Here is a 19,434-nt window from a genome sequence, read left to right on the forward strand (position 1 = left end):
ACCGTATCGAAGGCCTTCCTGAAGTCTAAGTATACGACATCAACCCCTACTCCTGTGTCCAGGCATTTTGTAACCTGGTCATAAAAAGAGACTAGATTAGTCAGGCATGATCTGCCTGCTACAAACCTGTGCTGGTTTCCCCTCAGCATAATTTGTCCTGCCGGGCTCTCGCAAATGTGAGCCTTGATAATTTTTTCGAAGACTTTGCCAAGGATGGAGGTGAGACTGACTGGCCTATAGTCGCCCGGATCCTCCTTCCTCCCCTTCTTGAAAATGGGGACCACATTGGCCCTTTTCCAATCCTCCGGGACTTGGCCCGTGCGCCACGAGCGTTCAAATATTCCCGCCAGTGGCTGTGCGATGACGTTGGCCAGTGCCTTCAGTACCCTCGGATAGAGCTCATCCAGGCCTGCCGACTTAAAGGCATCCAGTTCTTCCAAGTGACTCTGCACCATCTCAAGGTCTACATATGGCAGTCTGGCGCCTTGCTGCTGCCTCTCTACAATCCCAGTGAGAACCTTGTCTTGCCCCTCACTTAGGAACACTGAGTCAAAGAACTCGTTGAGGCGTTCAGCCTTGTCCCTCCTGTCCGTCACCAATTGCTTCTGCCCATTTAGTAGGGGTCCTAATTCCTCCCTTGGCCTTCCTTTTACTCCCTATATATCTAAAAAACAATTTCTTGTTATCCTTTACTTGGGATGCCATCCTCAGCTCCATGGTAGCTTTGGCCCATCTAACTGCCTCCCTACAAGGTGGGATGACAAGGTCAAACAGTCACAAACTTCTCCAAGCCCATTTCAGGCTGGACATAAGGAAGAACTTCTTTACAGTCCGAGCCCCCCCTGGAACAGATTGCCGCCACAAGTGGTGCAAGCACCTACTCTGGATTCCTTTGACAGTCAATTGGACGTTTATCTTGCTGGGATCCTGTGACCTCAGCTGACTTCCTGCCCCTGGGGCAGGGGGCTGAACTCGATGATCTTCTGAGTTCCCTTCCAGACCTAATGTCTTTCAAAATCTATGAAATCTATGAAGCTCATGGAAAGTAGAAGATGTCGGTTCAAATGCCACTCTGGCTAAGGAGGCAAAGAACCCGAGTCTCCTTCTCCCTCACAGTCATTCATTTCCGTTTTTGCCATGGTTTACAATTGTTTTTTGCAACCAATGCTTCAGGAATCTGTACCAGGTAGTGTGCCTTCTCAGATCTTTCTGAGCATGCTTACACAGCTGACTTTAAATGAATAAGTACTACTTACCTGCCTCAAGTTGACTAGGAGACGTTAATAAAATCTTTACATGATCTGGTGGGCATTCATAGGCCAACTCTAAAGTGATTATGCTTTTTCTTAGAAGGGAGGTCCTGGAAGTTAGTGATGGAGTCACTTTGGAATCCCCCAGGGCTCCACTGCATCACCCTTTCTGTTCAATGTGTATATAAAGCTGCTGGACAAGACTATTCAGAGATTTGGAGGGAGGTGCCATCAGTATGCTGATGACACCCATCTCTGCTTTTCTTCCTCATCTGACCCAGGCCCCACAGTCTCAGTCTCTTCCCAGTGTCTAGATACACATGGGCATTGGATGTGGATGATTTGGTTTCAGTTTCAGTCAAAACTGAAACCAGACAAAACAGATGGTGGTAGGTGGATTGCACAACTTGGCAGGAGATTGAGAACCTTTCAGAGAGGCGGTTCAGCTTCCCCTTGTCACTCACATTTGCAGTCTTGGGGAGCCCCTGTATCCTCTGCTGTACCTGGATGGAAGTTTAGGTGCCATTAGTGCTAAGTATATCTTCCATCAGCTTCATGGGGTGAGAAGACTGATCTTTTTTTTTTTTTTCGAGATTCAGATCTGGCAACAAACATCCATGCAACGTGCTCTACATGGGACTGTCCTTGAAGACTATCTGGAAGATGCAGCTGGTGCAAAATACAGTGATCTCCCTTTTGACAGGGTTGGGTTGCCAGGAGCACAACTTCATATGCTCCAGAGTCTGCATTGGACACCAAAAGCTTTTCAAGTAAAATTCAAGGTGCTGGTTTTGACTCATAAGGCCCTAATCAGTCTGGACCCTACATATCTAAGAGGACCAGCTTCTCTCTTATGTCCCATTGTGATCTCTGAAGAGAGCCGAGAGCAATTTCTTGCAAGTGTCATTAATGCGGTGAGTCAGCTTGATGAAAAGATGTGGGAAATTATTTTCACCAGTTGCTCCTTAACTCCAGAAACCCCTCTTTCTTGAGGTCCACCAGAGCCTGAACCTGGACATCTTAGATAGGCATCTAGCTGGGGTCATCTAAACCCAGCACTCTCTCCTGCCTATGCAGGGGGTCAGACTCGATGATCTACTGAGGTCCCTTCTGACCCTAACATCTATGAGTCTATGAATCTATTCTGGTTGCATTTAGCAACCAAAGGTAGGCTGGGATATTGGTTTGATGGGTTCTGTTTTATGCCGATGCTCAAATTTCTCCTTCAATTTGTTTTGTTCTCTTGTTCATTCTCCTGTTTTATAAGTTATTTTGTCCTCTCACTCTAAAAGCCATACATGCAACAAACAAATGGGGGAGCTGAATTTGGGTGTTAGGGACAATTTTTATGTTTTGAGGAAGCAAGCTTACCCATTAGGCATAAATAAATAGAATTCATTTGTTATGCCCCTGTTCTCATATTACCAACTAGACAGTCAGATGTGAGTGCATTTAACCATTTGCCGATACATACACATTTGGGGATGTACATCATGCAAATGTGCAGCTGTAAGGGATCACATTAAGCTCTTATCAACTCACCACAAGTTTTTCAATTGGATTTTTTGACCTACCGTTGAAGTATCAATGATTGTTTTCTCTCTTCCTTCAATGTCTTCTTCCTCATCTTCATCACTGAATTCTGCTGCTGCATTTTCAAGAAACTTGAAAGTCTCTAGCAGAGAGGCAGAGTCGGTCAATTCTGGTTTTCTGGTAACAAGAAAACAACAAAAAAAAGAATAATGATCATCTACAAAGTCTTTCTTGCATTCATCTGTTTTGCTTTTTAGTGCCCAAGAACCCACAGGATAAAAATAAGTCAGTTGGTAAAATTGGACAATGATTATATATAATTATGTTTGTGGGCAAAACAATGTAATATTAACTGTAGGTTATTTTATTACACCCTCTAATTATACCATGCTTAGCTGCAATTCCCAACTCAGCTGCTTCAGTTTTTGATGTATTTTAAAGTAGCTTCCATCTGACAAAGACACAGATGACAAACCAGTTTCAAAACAAGCACACTTGGTTGGCAACTGCAGTAGAGCGGACCAGGGTAGAATAAGCCAAGGATACTAATCTAACTTCACATACACACAGAGGTACGGTAAGACTTCACTGTTATTTATGTCCTTCCATCTTACTAGGGAACAAAATATGCCAGGCTCCAGGCCTGTCAATCAGGCACATTTGAAAAGTGCTGAATTTGTTCCTGTAAAATACATTTAATGGAAAGCAAATGTTTAATTCTGTAAAACATATCTTTTACAAACGTTGCTTTTTCAGTTTTAGCAGAAATTCCAAGCGTCTCTAAAGCAGGAACGATAAGGGTTGCTATGTCAACAGCTGAAGAAGAATCCAAGCAGACAAAGTAATGTTGGTAAGCATACAGTTAAAGCAATAATAAAGGAATAAATGCAACCAATTTATGAGCCCTACATGGAACGAGAATCTGTACCAAAGTCAGACAGACTTCAGACAGACTCATACTGGGACAGAACTCCAAAGATTTTGGTAGAAAAGCAAAAGAACAGGTAGAGACAAATGACACAAGTTCTGCAGAGGAAGAAAACATGAAACCTAAATGGCCAAACCATCGAGCAATCTGCCTGCAACTCCTACAGCTAATACCCAAGGTTCTCTCTCCATTGGTAATCACAAATTTTTTTTCCTACTGTTACTAATAACAGCTTAATATATTTCAGTTGCAGGGGTGTAGGTTGTAGCCGTGCTGGTCTGAGGACATAGGCTGACAAGGTTCTTTGGGTGAATCTGATATCTTTTATTAGACCAACTTAAATAGTTGGAAAACAATTTTAAGCAAGCTTTCGGGTTTAAAAACCCTTTGTCAGGCTGAGGAAGTCTGCAGTTGGTGTGTGCTCTTCCTGGATGAGCACACACCAACAGCAGAGACTTCCTCAGTCTGACGAAGGGTTTTTAAACCTGAAAACTTGCTTAAAATTTTTTCCAACTATTTAAGTTGGTCTAATAAAAGATATCAGATTCACCTAAAGAACGCTGTCTTCCTATATTTCAGTTAGCATTTTTGAGAAAAAATAGTGTGTCTTTGTGCATTTGATAACACTTTAAGGACAGTAACTTTTACAGTCACAGGATTATACTTTGCTGTTGGTATGGATCTTTCATATAGCAACAGGAAAAGAACATTTAATCTAAATAGGCGATTGTAAAAGCCAAGAAATTGGCAGGAGTACTTGAAATCACTTGTAATTCACACAAAAAAGAAAACCCCTTACCTGTTATACTAGAATACTAGGCGAAAAAGAAGTTGTAAGTAGTTGCAAAAATGAAACCAGAAGTTGAAAGCTGAGGTTGATGTGTGAAGTGCAGTCTTGAGAAAGATGCAAAGTTGATGCAAAAGAATGACAGAGGCAGCCAAAAAAATAGGGAACTGCTGCACTATGGCAAAGAAGTGAATATGAGGCCTGGCTGGGGCCGTGTCTTCCAACTACTTTCGCTGACTTTTTTCCTTTAAAATTATACCATGGCCTAGTATTGCATGAATACTTTTCTCCTTCAGAGCCAGGTAGCCCCCCTGGATCTACTGCAGATATGACTAAACTGAAAGATTTCTTCTGAGTTGTATTTCATATGCTGCTTTAATAATTTCAGATTTGGAACATGTTTAAATCCTACTTAGGCTAATAGACAATTTATCATCTCCCCAATTCTGACCTCTCAGTACTCCATACATAGCATTCATACATAGCATAGCCTACACTTAGCCTTACTGGATAGCACCACACTAGTCAGCTAAACCTTCATTTCCTGTTTCAAGCTGCTGTATAAAACTACATGGCTCCAGATTAAAGAAAAAAAAATTAATTGGTTTAGGATCTTTTTAGTTCAAAAAGTAACTCAAAAAGTTACCAACACAAAAAGGCTCTCAAGGTCTAAAATTTTAGAGGCCACATAGATCCAGGTCTGAACTGTGAAAAACATGGAAATTATAGGGTAACACTCACTTCTGCATGTTAAAAGGTGATGCTACTGAGACCGCATACTGCAGATACTTTCCTTTGCTTCTCTAATATGATTTCATAATACATAATAAATTTAAATTCAAATATCTTAAACGGATGCTGAAGATAAATATTGTCTTTGTAATCACACCTCAGATTTTTCCATTTATTTGTCTTTCTATTTGCCCACCCTAGCTCTTGGAAGACTTCCTGTACTAATTTTGGGGAAGGACACTATAAACTTCTCTTGAGACACAATGTCACAAAGCTATCAGTGTCTTTTTGTGGTGGGAAGGAAGACCATGAAGTGTTAGGTTGCGAGCAACTAATCTAACAATTAGTATCCAATACCAAAAGACAGATCGTCTTAAAATCAGATTTTATTGATAAAATTACAGAAGAAGAAAGAAAATCCACAACATAACCGTTAAAGAAAGGGCTCACTGTAACCTAACCAAAAAAATATGTATTTCTAGGGGATCAAAACAGAAGACTCTTTAGTGCACTAGAAACATTTCATGACATAACCCAGGAAGGAAGGAGCATGTGCTAGCAAACTGTACCTGATACAGTCTCCCAAACCATATCTGTGGACTCAGTCCTCATCTACTATCAAAAACTGGGTTGAGGCCATTATATCTAATACTGTCTTCTCATGGTATTAAAATTCTTATAACCACACAATGAGATCCAGGCCCTGTATTATGCAGCTTAAGTGAAGATATGGAAATAAATAAAACATGTAATCACCATACGCAGTTATGTGCAAGGTAAAAACCACATTAGACAGGCCAAACAGTATTCACAATCTTTTTGAAAGTTTTGTTTTGAATTAGCACACGGTATGCAAGAAACAGGCAATGCACACTAAAACCAGGAAGTAACACTTGCAAATTGCATCCAAACCATTTTGTAAGTTTACCAACTGAAGAGACTTTCAGACTATACAATGTAATGTCCCAAGCATACATGCAAAGATAAGGCTGTTTGATTAGGTTAGATCACTGCATCACAACAAATCGAACAAACTTTGTAAGAAACAACCCACTAGAACGCTTGGAGTAACTTACAAAAAGTTACTTCCTTATTAATGTCTCGTCTTCCCTGCCTTCCTCACCCCCATTTCATATCTTTCTGCTTCTTCCTCCAAGCCCATCAGAGACTTGTGTGAGGTTTCCAAGAACAAGCTGCAAGCCTTAAGTCATAGTTCTGTACCAGGGGCTTCTAAAGAGAAGCTGCTATCACTGGCTCCACTTCCCACTGGATTAATGAAAATGGGGCTTCAAGGAATAAGTGTCTCATAGCAAGGTGTTGCTTTTTACTTCAATTATTATTCAGAGATCAGCTATAAGGAACAAGGGCAACAGTGTTCCTTGTAGAAGCCATGCATAAATGCATTTGTTGTTAATCCCTACTTTATTTTGTAGCTCTGCTTAGGACAGGGCAAGAGACAACCAAGGATAAATAAAGAAAGGGAAGGAAGAGGGGGGAGGGGAAGAAGTGATTTTTTAAACTCAACTAGATTTCCAATTTTTAATTCATTATGCATTCTAATACACACACTGTTTGGAAATTATTTTCTTTTGCAGATCAGTAGTACCAAAATTTGAAAGGTTTAATTTCTTTAATAAACCATTTTATAAGCAAGGAGACGCACAACACTACATACGTCCATCAGCCAGTAGGCACAGAGCAGTTTGATTAAATGTGTAAGTGCCAAGAGGATTTACGGATGCATGAGAGTTATTCAGGTAATCTGTTTTTGAAGTAGAATGATGGTCACTTGCTTAAGTCTTCTTTGGAATGGTTTGTTTAACTCTAGAAATTAAAGCCTTAAGAAATGTTTCATTATAAGCTTGATAAGAAGTAGGAGCATAACCCATTACATTTTTAACTGAGGTTTCTTTTCTTACGTGCAAGAAATGTAAGCAAAATCAAACAGTACAATAAAAGGAGTAGTTTGTTTTTAAAGGAAGACTGAGTATAGCCCAGTTAGCCTTAAATTTTTCTTATTTTTTTTTCACTTTAATTAAAAAAATGTTAAACTGTTGGAATGAACTTTCACTGGCCATTTAACTACAGCTTCTAATCTCTGAGTCCCCTTATCAAGTACTAAACATAATAAATTATTTTGGTAATATATATTTTATTCCTTTTTCCATTTCCATTTTGTTCCATTATGATGTCTATTTCTGTCCACATCAAATAAATACCTCAGAGATTAATATAGACTGACCAGGACTCAATTAAAGGAAGGAACTAATTAAAAATGAGGTTAATGCATTAAATTAAAAATTCTTTCATGTCACATAAGATCATGTTGTATTTGGTTGAGACAGTTTTCATTCATTTGTGTTTACAACATAGATCATTTAATGGAAAAAAAAAGCACCCATTCCTCTCACTGCAGGCTTTCCCCCACCAACTTTTCAGTTGGTCTAATAAAAGACATCACATTTACCCAAATAACCTTGTCTGCCTATTACAGGCATTTTGGAATTTTACATTATTAGAAAGTTAATTTTTAGTATTTATTTCTGAATTCATTCATGCCAAGGAGTGGTACTTATCTTTTGTAATGCAAGTGACTTGATCTGAAGAAAGTGAATATAGATCCCCTTTAAAATACCATGAGACAAGTAGGAAGAGGATTAAATCAAATGTCAAGTGACCAAAATAATGTTTTCATCTATGGAATCAAAATCTTCCAGGAACACTCCAAATCCACATGGTGCTCTTGAATGTTAAAGTTTTCATGAGGTTCTGTACATTAGCAGATACAAACGTGTCAAAATACAGGTACCTGGCTATATGCGCAGTGGCTACTAATACACAGCAATCAAGTTGCTTTAACTAAGAAAGAGCAGGTTTAACTTAATATTAGTTTTTGAAACTGGCATTATTGTCAGAAAAAAGGACAAAGCGAGTATTGAGCTTAGAGAAAACAGCCTTGTAGACCACACCATTCTTGGCAATCCAACTTCATGTGGTTAGGAAGATGAAACCAGCCAGCATTACAGCTTTCTGAAGTACTGAGAACCTCATAGATCGAGTTAAGCATTTTAGAGTAAAAAAAAAAAAGAAGCAAGCAACTATCTTCCTATTAGCACTACAGTAGAAATGCTGCTTATTACTCCCCACCCACATGGGCAAGCTGAACATCTGCCTCCTATCAGAGTCCCAAGAATTCCCAGCTGCTCCTCAATCCCTAAGGAAAGGCAAGTACTTAGAGCCAATACTATGGTGCTTAATGTCAGAATGCTAGGTCTTTAATGCAAGTATGGCAAGATATGGCACAAGAGAGGGGCAACTCCCTATTTATTTTTTTAAGTGTACCTACCAGTTTGTCTCTCTTCCTCCTTCCCTTATTCTCCACCCACAAGATTTTTCTTTCCTCATTTCCCTTAATTGCTTGCCTGTTCTTCTAGCCATTTTCATTTGTTCTTACTTTGCCACAGCACCACTCCTCTTCTTCTACTATTGCAATGATGGCATGCCCTCTTGTTCAGTGCTGCTCCTGGTGCCTCCCAGCTCAAGTTCATTCTGGCTTTAGTATTCTCCATCCACACTCCATATACTGTGGAAGTGGGAAGGAAAAACAGCTGAATCAATTTCCCACTTTTGGGGGAAGCAAGTAGTTTGGGACTAATAAAACATCTCTCTGAGTGCTCTGATCCTCCCTATGGGCCAGTGGACTGTGGGATAGGCATTTAAATTCATCCCACATCTGCCTTAAGTTTAGGCATATTACAACTTACACTTCTTAGAGGCTGTGCTGCTTGGGTGTGGGGATTGGCAGTGTTAAGTCTCTAAAGGCTGAGCAAGCATTTGGACTGGAATTGGCACATCCTGTTTGTCCTGAATCTCCAGCATCTACTTGGCTCAGGTGCTCTCTCTAGTAGAGGTTGCAAAAGCAAACAGGACCTACAATCCACATGGACTAACCAAAGGGTAACACCTTATCTGGGGCAGAAACACCTCAGACAACTGATGACAAACCTCCTCCCCTCATTGTTGTCTGGTCTCCAACCTGACTCTGTTGTAAGCAAATGACAATGTGGCTAGAAGAAGGTAGAAGGTGAGATATCATATAGCACCAGTCAGGAATTACAAAATTCTGCAGTATTCACTAGTCCAAAAGGCATTAGCAGTCTTTTGCCTGGAGACATATGGAATACCTCCTGCACCAATAGGCACAGGATGGTGGCTGAACTACAAGTATCCAAAATATTCACAACACAGAAGACCAGTTTTTCACTCATCGCTGCAAAAAATTCTCTTCAATCTTTCAGTAAAAACCAGACTTCCCTTGCTGCCAAAGAAACACAAGCCAGCCGGTTTGAACTAAGATCAAGAGACGCATGATAAACTGTGAGCACTGAGACAATATTGAAAAAATGTCAGAAAACTCCACTTAGAAATTCCTCTACTGCAAAAGCTTAGGATGTACAGACCAGCTGAACCAGAAAGTTTAGTTGTGTACCATACGTATCCAACATTCAGGTGCTTAGCTAAACATTTTCTGCAGCTTTCTGCAGTGTATCGCAAGTGAGCCGAGAACAAAAAGGTCTTCGAAGAGGATGTACATTAACATCAGACTGCAATGGCAAATCTTGTAGAATGACAATATTCAGTCAAACATGATATTACTGAGCACCCACATCCAGAATCAGCCTGCAAATCTAAAATGTCAACTCTATTTATATCAGATCTAGCACTACCTAAAACAAAAGCTCATGGAAGACGTATTACACCACAATATGCATAACCATTAGATGGAGGTCAGAACTGATTTGATGAAGGAGCCCAGACAAATTATCTGTCATTAGCTCCAAGGCTCATCGCCTCTCAGCCTTAACAGGTCTCTACAAATTTGCTGACTCAATTCCATTCCCCATGCAAAACACCCATCACATAACCTCACTATCTCTAGCCATCTTCAATTAAAAAAGAAAAATTAAAATAACAACACGTACACATAGGAATTCCCACTGACTGTAAAAAGGACAGGCTTCTCCCATTTTTTACCCAAGACAGATACCACCCCCTTCCAGCCTGAAAGGGTGCCCCCAAATTCCCCATCTCACAACCTAACTTGAAGTATATAATTAGCTCACGTTCATTGGGTAATCTTCCTAAACACAGACCAGCTGCTTTACTGGCTTGGATTACTGTAATCAATTCTCTTCAGATTAGGAAGCGTCACAAAGCAACACTGTGCCTTGGAATATAGTGGGAACTACAGTCTCTGCTACATTTAAACTGTACTTGCTGTTGAAACAAGAGGCAGAGTCAAAGATTAAACTCCTTGTTGGCAATGGTGCTGCCTACTGAAGTAAAACTCTTACTCTTTCTTTAAATCTAGCACTTTATAAACTATTGTATTTAAATCAGCAGCCACAAACTAATTTTGCTGGAATGTCTAAAAGCAAGCTTTCAGAAGCATTTTAACTGTAATAAGTTTCTTATAGAAAGAGGAAAACAATTTAATAGCTGAAGCATACACTTTATTTTATTCTGTCTGCCATCTTTGTGATGGTATCAGAAATATCAAGAAAGTGACAGGCATGCACATGTGGAAGCTACCAGCATTCTCACGTATTTATTAACATAAATGTCAGCAGCAAAGTTGAAGATTTATGAAAGTTGGAAGCTAGTTATGCATATTACAAACATTTCCAGATGCTGTAAAATCCTTCACCTTACACAGATTATTTAGTCATCATATATGGCATCTTATACCATAATATCGAAGACTATATTACAATTTTGAGAGTATTATTAAGCCAAAGGAAAATTCTGTTGGCCCAGCAACTGACACATTCCTTTCAGCATTTAAAGAACATAACCTTAAAGTCTTAATCTCCTCTAGTGTCACTTAACTGAAATAATAAATTACTTCTTTATGGAAATTTTCAATAATTAAAGTGTGGTTTCCACGTTAATACTTAACTGTTTAAAAATTAAGTTGGCTAGAAATATTCAGTCAGTTTGGAATCTAAAAAGAAAAGTCATAAAAATCTTTCATGCAAATAAAATCTTTCACAAACAAATAATGATTTACACACACATTAAAAAGGTAACATTTGTCATGTCTAGAACTTACCCAATCATTACGTTTTCTTTAATCTGGGCCTCTGTGCCATTTACCATTGGCTCTTGGTTTTTGTTATTTTCTCTGTCTGAGGCATCATTTGAAAGGCCCAACAAAGCTCGCACACGTTTTGACTTCACATCCAGTATTGTATCCGTGTAACCCACTTCCTGTAGATACCTGTAGGAGTAGAACTCATGCTAGACTTCCATGCAGATCTGTGTAATTTTTATGATTATTTAAATCATTATATAAAAGATTCTCCCTAAACTCCCCTCCGGTACAATGCTTAGTGAAGTATGGTGCTGTGCTAATGAAACATTATAATAAATTGTCTTGTACCAGCTGCAGAGGGAATCGTTTCTTGTAGTACCAGCCTGTACAGTCACTGAGAAAAAAAATCAAAGAGCCTAGTAGTCAGAGGTTATACAATACGTTATTCATTGCATTTACCAAGATAGATAGAAAAAGAACTATGAATAAACTGTAAATGATTTTTAATTTAAAATAACCCCAAACCGTTTCATACACAGTATAGCTATGTTGTTCTTTATAGGAATTTCATGAACATCTAAAGTAAAATTTAAAAAATCTAACTTAAAATCTGTCCCCTAGATACCCTTTACACAAAGCCTGTACATACCTACTGTGACAATTTCCTACTCTCTGGCTCTAGTTATGACAGTACAAACAACTGTTTTTATGATAAAATATGTATATACACATTTGGTAGTACCCAACTGTTTTGTTAAACTGGAACATCCATGCAGAATGTGAATTTGGCTCATTTACATAAAGGGGTGACAGCTAAGGCTTAAATGGTTCATTGAGCCTTGGAGTCAGAATATCTGAAGTGTAAAGCTGGCTGACATGGATATGCAGATAGGTAATCAAGTTAATCTGAAGTCAAGCAGAAGACAGGGTAGATATGCACCTTATAGTGTAACTAAGTAAGATATATGGATATGTGGCACAGCCTTGTGCAAATCCCTTAATCTCTCAGCCCTGAATCTGTAAAATAGGTTTAAAATACATATTCTGGGTAAAATACACATTCTTTGACCACAGATTTGGGGATTTAACACAGAACGTGTCTTTTCCGATATAACCAGATGGCGATAGGACATGAAGGGAGTTCAACACATACCTGCCCATAGGAAACTGCTTCTGAGAATGCACAATGAACCAAGTCCAACTATGTAGCATGAAAAATAATTGCATTTACTAACTTAGGTGTCTAGGAGGTATGTGAGTAGCACTAAGATCTGGGCTTTACACACTTGCACACCATGGATATACAACAGATGGACTCAGACATGGACCAAGTAAGACTGTTCCATGGATGTGTTAAGAGTTAGTCAAAATTAGAAAAAATGTGTAAACGTGAAAAAACCTGAAATGTAAAAGTTGTTCTTATTTCATATGGTTCTAGAAGGAATAATCTTATCTCTTGAATTTTTGCTAATTTTTTTAAGGGAAAAATAAATTTTAAAATTTCTCTAACCTCTTTTCCCTGTTAACCTTCCTACAACACCCACCAAAAACAGTTTGTTTCAAACTGTGAAACTTACCAACACTTCTAAAAAACTTTCTATGCTGTAATAGCCCTTCCAGAGAAGGTTAAGCACTCACACTAACTTTTCAGGAAAGAAAATCAGAGGGAAATATTAAAATACAGTAGTCAGATTCAATGTTGAAACCTTTTGGTCTAGCTCCCATCTTTGAAGGTTAATTGTGACACTTACTGTCTCAGCAGCTGTCGCCCTTGTTTCCAAATTAGCTGACTATTTTGTTGTGGCTGAACCTCTGTTTCATTCCCTTCATCTGGAAAAGATTGTTTCATTAGAAAATGTTTTCCCATTTTGTATTTAAAAGAGGATTTGAGTTTAATTTAAGAGCAAGTCGGACTGAATTTCCACTTCAACATTAAAAACACAGTTCAAAGAACTTTAAGGCTGACTTCCTTTCCTTTTTTCTGTGTCCTTGTTACAAGCGATTTAGCAGAATTCACAGATTTGTTGGAATCTGACAGGACACACTATGAGCACTTCTGCTACGGTCTCGAACTTGTGACCCAACACCTGGGCTGTCAATTGTGTGCCTTAACACCCATGCCACCCCAGCCCTTTAAGACTGATTCAAAGTAAAAAAAATAAAATAAAAATCTAAGTGCTATGGAACTGACTATGGAACTACTGTATCACTTGTTTTAAGAGTGCTGATGGCAGTCTTTATAGTGTACAAGTTATACTCGTCATATCACCTGACTTATGGCTCGCACCCATCACGTCATCAATGTAAAACAAAAATCTCTAGATATACACGCTTTTGAAGAAAAAAAATTGGAAAATCCTTTTCCAATTTCTTTTTCTTCAAAAGCATGTATATCTAGAGTTCTGTATTAGCATTAAGTGCCTCAATCAGAGTTTAAATTCATATAAAAGAAACTTTTGTGGTTTCACTGGTAACTGAATGGTGCATCAATCCTTACAATTTATTAAGGATTTCATCACACCATTATGAACTGACATCAAGTTCCACCCATACTTTATTTTTTGTAGTGAAGGGGGAAAAAAAGATGCGACTGATTTTTGTTGATGTATGCAATTTTCTTCTGCCCATAGTTATTTCAAAATCTATTTAGCAAATTTTCAAAATTTTCATGCCCAAAGGTCTGGATCTAATGTTATTCTGTAAAAACCTGCAGACAAATTCCAATGTCTGTTCTACAAACCTTTAGGAAACAGAACATATTTAGAAGCTGGCTAAAGATCCTTATGCATGGCCAATCAGATAGATTTAATATATAAAACAATGGGTTGAATAAGTATGTGATGTTCAGGGATGGGCAGTGACCTCTGTACCTAATTTAAGCTTATATTGTTCAAGTAAAAAAGTCCAGGTTTGTTATCTACTATTGCAAACTCATGACCTACTACTATATTGCTCAGCAGCTGAAGGAAGAACAGAGTAACACTGTAAAAATATAACTAGACAACCAAAAGTTTCTACGTTATAATCCCAGTTAACCACTGATTTGATATGCAGCTTTGAGATTTCCATTTTCAAGAGTGGGATTAATACTTTTACTTACCAAAGGGACCAAGAATTAATTGACATTTATATAGCACTTATGTATAAAGTACTCCATCTGTATGTTAAGTACTTTGTGACCTTGAATCTATAAGTCTGTCCAGGAATAGCAATGAAAAAAAGTTTACACATTGTTTTCTAAAGACAGCTGGATCCACCCTGCAACTATCAAAGCCTGTTATAGGTAAAAGACCATTAAACATCAAGCCTGAAGAAAAGTTTGTGCTATATGACCACTCCTGAGACTGTAAGCTTTTCCTTTGGAGGCCACCTTGGTTAAATGTGAAGTATAAACACCCCAGAAGATAGAACTGTACTACCCCCCCCGCCAAATAAATCCCATTATCCTTTACAGTTGAAAGTGAAGAAACTTGGACCACTGGCCAAATAGGTCAAATGAGGCTTTCATGGGGATGTTGTGTAGAATGCAGAAAGTGGATTGTTCTGATTAAGAGTGCTTTCAGCAGAATTACTAGAGAATCCAAGATTTTAGACAGAAGCCAAACAACAGGGACTTTAGGTTGAAGTATTGTAAAGATTTGCCTCAATGTTCTTCCTACTTTTCAAGAGAAACATGTAGATAGGCACAGGGGTTTAGGTTGTAGACGTGTTGGTCTAAGGACATAGGCAGACAACAAGGTTCCTTGAGTGAATCTGGTATCTTTTATTAGACCAACCCAAATAGTTGGAAAATAATTATTAAGCAAGCTTTCGGGTCCAAAAACCCTTCATCAGGCTAAGGAAGCTTCAGCAGTTGGTGTGTGCTCTTCCAGGAAGAGAAACTTCCTTAGCCTGACGAAGGATTTTTGAACCCAAAAGCTTGCTTAATAACTATTCTCCAACCATTTGGGTTGGTCTAATAAAAGATATCAAATTCACCCAAGCAACCTTGTCTGCCTATGTAGATTGGCAAGCATCTAACGCAATAAACAGAACTATCATGGACTACAAGGGTTATTCTGATTAGGAGCTCAATTCTGATGGTACATGCTTATGGTGCAGGAACCTCTAATCTTTTGGCAGCTACAGGAAGAATACAACGGGCTATTTCTCCAGTTCAGATAAGAGCACAATACCTTAACTTGTTAAGAAACAAGTTGCAATAAAGTTCAGAACTAAGGCATTTTATATATATTTAGGAAAAGACAAGTTGCATGCCAAATTTGACAAGCAGATGTTTTCAGACTCTTTTTAGCATACAGCTATGCAAGTCTGTTCACCACAGCATATGCAGATATACCAACTGTGTCGCTAAACTGTTTACCTCTGGCTGATCCTACAGCGATGTAAATGTAGCAAGACCACTTTCACTTCAACCCTAATTCACTTCACTTGCTTACAGGGGTCAAAGTTAGGGAGATTTAACTCATTAGCTAAACAAGTCTTATCATGACGTCTTATCATAACATATGATATAACAAGACTTAGCAAACCTAACAGTTGTAGTGTAATAACTGATGCATGCTCCTGTGCAGTAGCTACTACCCTTCCTCTTTTAAAGAGGCTAAAATGCAGTTTTGTCCATATCCTAGGACACATTTTCCTCAGCAAATGGCATGGCTGGGGTCTGCAGGGACCACGTTCATGTACACTTTTTAGTTGTACCAGAGAACAATGTTTTAGAATCATTTCTCATTCCTTTTTCTTCTTGAGGACTTGATCCAAAATCTGGATCTTAGGTTAGAGACAAGAAAGGCCTTTTGAATAATGTTTGTTGTGCTGACCAAAACAAAAAGGAAATTTTAATTCTTCCTTTTCTTCAGCTTCCAAGTCATTCTATTTAGTTATGCGAGAAGTCCATATTCTGGAGAAATGAATAATTAAACTATTATCCAGTGAGGAGATAATCCTCAGAGATCCAGTGAGGAGTTATTCAATACCAGCAGAGTGTTCGCTACTTGTTATATATTTTCCAGTTTTTATTAGTTTTATAAAAACCCAGTAATATCCATCTACACCTTTAATTTATCTCTAATTTGCATTTCTTTCAGTTTTTCTGGAAATCTGAAAAGACCGTAAATCAAGACAAAATGCATTATGCACCACATACTAATTACATTACATTGGTAATGCAAAATAATTATTCCAAAATAATAAAGTTCCCAAGATACATTTCCCCCATACTTTTTGCCATGCCAGAATTTTCTTAGTTTAAAAAACAAAAACACCCAAGTAATTCAGAATTTAAATTTTAAAATGCATTTAATCTAGAGCTTACCTTTTTACCCAAATTCATTTGATGGCCCTATTACAGAATATAGATAAAACTCATCAAACCCCCCACCCTGTAAAAAACCCACCCCAAGAAACTAATGTTTTAAAAACTACTTTGACAAACTACATTAACATCTAGCAACACAAAACATTCTATCTTGACTAGTCACCATGTGTCTATTCCTTTTTTGTTTACTACTTTATCCAATTATCACCTAGCTACCTTTTACAAATTGTAGGTAAAATTACAAGAGAACTTTAAAAATAATTATTTCAACCTTAACTTCTTACCAGAATCATAGTTTGGAGGCTTCATATCTCCCTGATTCAGCTCTGTGCCATATTTTAATTTGTGGTATTTAGCTCTGAAAATAAAGAAACAAAAGAAACCAGGAAATCTATTAACACACTTAAGAAAAGTTTGTAGGTGCTGGGTTTTTTTGTTTTTTTTTTAAAAAACCACTTTGCCACCCACCCCAAAACAGTCATCCAGATGATTTCAGATGAATTTAGGTATGTCCCTATCCTATAACTTTACTTACTTGAGCATTCAAATAATGATAGATATTGGTAAAAAAAAAAAGTCAGTTACATGATCATATGCATCAGACGCTAAAAAAGTATTCTTTGCTACAAGGAACACATTCCTGTTGTTCCTGTGTTTCCACCATTTGTTCTCACTGTCACTCAGCTAAACGGAGGTCTCTGCCATCTACATCTATTTCAAAATATCAGTCAATGCTTACCATTCCTCCACTTTTACCATACATCTCTGGGGTCAATTAATCAGACACCGCAGCCAGTTTCATTAGCCCCACCCATGCTTCCTGCCAACAGCCTTAACACATTTGTGTTGAGACCAGTCCTGAAAAGAGGTCTATGACAATGTGTTAAAAGCCTCTAAACAGTCAGTAGTTGGTTCAGAGCTGGGTTCCCAAACCTGCTAAAACTCTGAATGGAATTGTTGGAAATATCATATAAAAGGTACTGTAGCAACAAGCTCGACAGAACATACCAAAAAGGACTACTGGTTATAATATCTTGCTTTTGCAGGGCCAGTATCCAGGTACTCAGGCACACAAAAAACTACATTTCACTAGCATGACACAAGTATCACATGTGCATATCAAAGGTTATGGCAAAAAATGAAGGCAATATATGCATCCTTCTAACCATTTTGGAAGTCAGAAAATAAATAGACTAAGACCTTTTTGGGGGGAGAGGGAGAAATCACATTAACTTTATAGAAAAGGCTGAGAATCAAAATCAGATCTGCTTATTTCAAGACCCCCATTCAAATACTAGATCGTGCTTTCTCAAGTACAGTAGAGAGGAAGATTCCTACACACTGTGGAATGAGAGTGCTAACTAGCAAATCCATACACTTACTCATATTTTGATAATCTAAGAGACCGACAAATAACTGCCAAGACAGAGCAGTCTCAGGATGGGAGCTCCCCCTTTACCATCTCCACAACCCTGCACATAAAACACAGCAATCTGATGGATTTATCCACTGTTCAATGTACTGATCCAAGTATAGAAGATAAGCATTTCTGCTAACATCTCTGCGTTAAAGGGACTCGTATTGCTCAATCTCCAATGACATTTTGTATTCCTTGTTTTTTCACTGCCCCCCACTTTACTTTCATTTTTATATATGTAATAGCACAGATTTAACCAACTTATAGAACTCAATATGTTTGAAAAATAATGTGCATGAAAAGGAAAAACCTGTTATCACTGAAATTCCTCCGGAAGATATATACATTATAACAGCTTTAATACATGAGCCAATGGAAAGACAAACAAATGAACAATCATCATTTTCAATGAGGACCTCAAAAGTATTGAGCTTCAGGCCCTAGACAAAATTTATCTAATCTTCAGGCTATGCCTCCTATGCAAGTCAGAGATGGGCTTTTGTCTGCTTTAAACTAGTTAAGAGACCAATAATTTTGCATCTTACTGTTTTCTATAAGCAAACTACGTTGAGAGAGAAGCTATTTTAAGAGGTTCTTTGTATGTACCATATTTACCCAAATCCAAGACAACCTGCCAATAATACGATTATATACATGGAAAATGTATAAAATTTGTTATAATTCTACATATACAGAAACCAATTATTGGAGAGTAATCTTAAATTCATTAGCCCAACCTGTGCTGCAGTGGGGAAAGCAGTGGTAGCAAGACAGGCAACCTGAACTCTGCCCAGTGTCTCCACCCCCTGCCCCTGCCACCACTTCCCTTCTGGTTCAGGCCCTGCTGTAGCCTGGCGAACAGAGCAGGCTGTCCCAGCCCCAGCCAAACCACACAATAGCTATTGTGGTAGTGGCAGCTCCAGCTGGGCCCGGGAGCTGAAGCCTGGATTGCAGCTGCTGCCTCTGCCACCGTTACTGGGCTAGGCTGGGGATGGAAAAACCACATGCTCTGTGCCCCTGGCTAAAGCTGGAGGGTAAGCAGCAAGGGCAGAGGGAGGGGAAGAGGTGGCAGGGTCACAGCCAAGTCATAGCAGCCACCCTGTACCAAGAGGGACCTCTTCCTACTCCATTCCTTGTTAAATGGGAGGGGGGAAACCTTGTCTTAGTAAATATGCTATTATGAGACAAGCAGAAGAAATGATAATAAATGAGAGAGAGGGAGTACTAGAGGATTAAACAAAGGTTCCAGTTCCACTAAATTACCTCTTTTCTTCATTGGTTCCAAGTTACCTTCAGAATAGTCTCCCTCTCACCTGAATTAGTTTTGCTTACTTGTTCTGCTTGATCAAAAAAGCTCATTATTTCCATGGAAA

General features: G+C 38.5%; 1 protein-coding gene across 3 annotated transcripts in view; it reads right to left on the bottom strand.

Moving 5' to 3' along the window:
* The window catches only part of STRN (striatin), a 98,370-nt gene that overhangs the window by 49,666 nt on the left and 29,270 nt on the right, over positions 1-19,434 (bottom strand). For all 3 annotated transcript variants that reach the window (XM_059716367.1, XM_019500553.2, XM_059716375.1), the window contains exons 3-6: positions 16,929-17,002; positions 13,076-13,154; positions 11,343-11,510; positions 2,825-2,960 (exon numbers count right to left, since the gene is read on the bottom strand). In XM_059716367.1, the coding sequence (XP_059572350.1) occupies positions 2,825-2,960; positions 11,343-11,510; positions 13,076-13,154; positions 16,929-17,002 (457 nt within the window). The remainder of the gene's footprint in view (positions 1-2,824; positions 2,961-11,342; positions 11,511-13,075; positions 13,155-16,928; positions 17,003-19,434) is intronic.

The sequence above is a fragment of the Alligator mississippiensis genome, chromosome 1 (genome assembly GCF_030867095.1).
Source record: "Alligator mississippiensis isolate rAllMis1 chromosome 1, rAllMis1, whole genome shotgun sequence".
In the NCBI taxonomy this organism is placed as follows: Eukaryota; Metazoa; Chordata; order Crocodylia; family Alligatoridae; genus Alligator; species Alligator mississippiensis.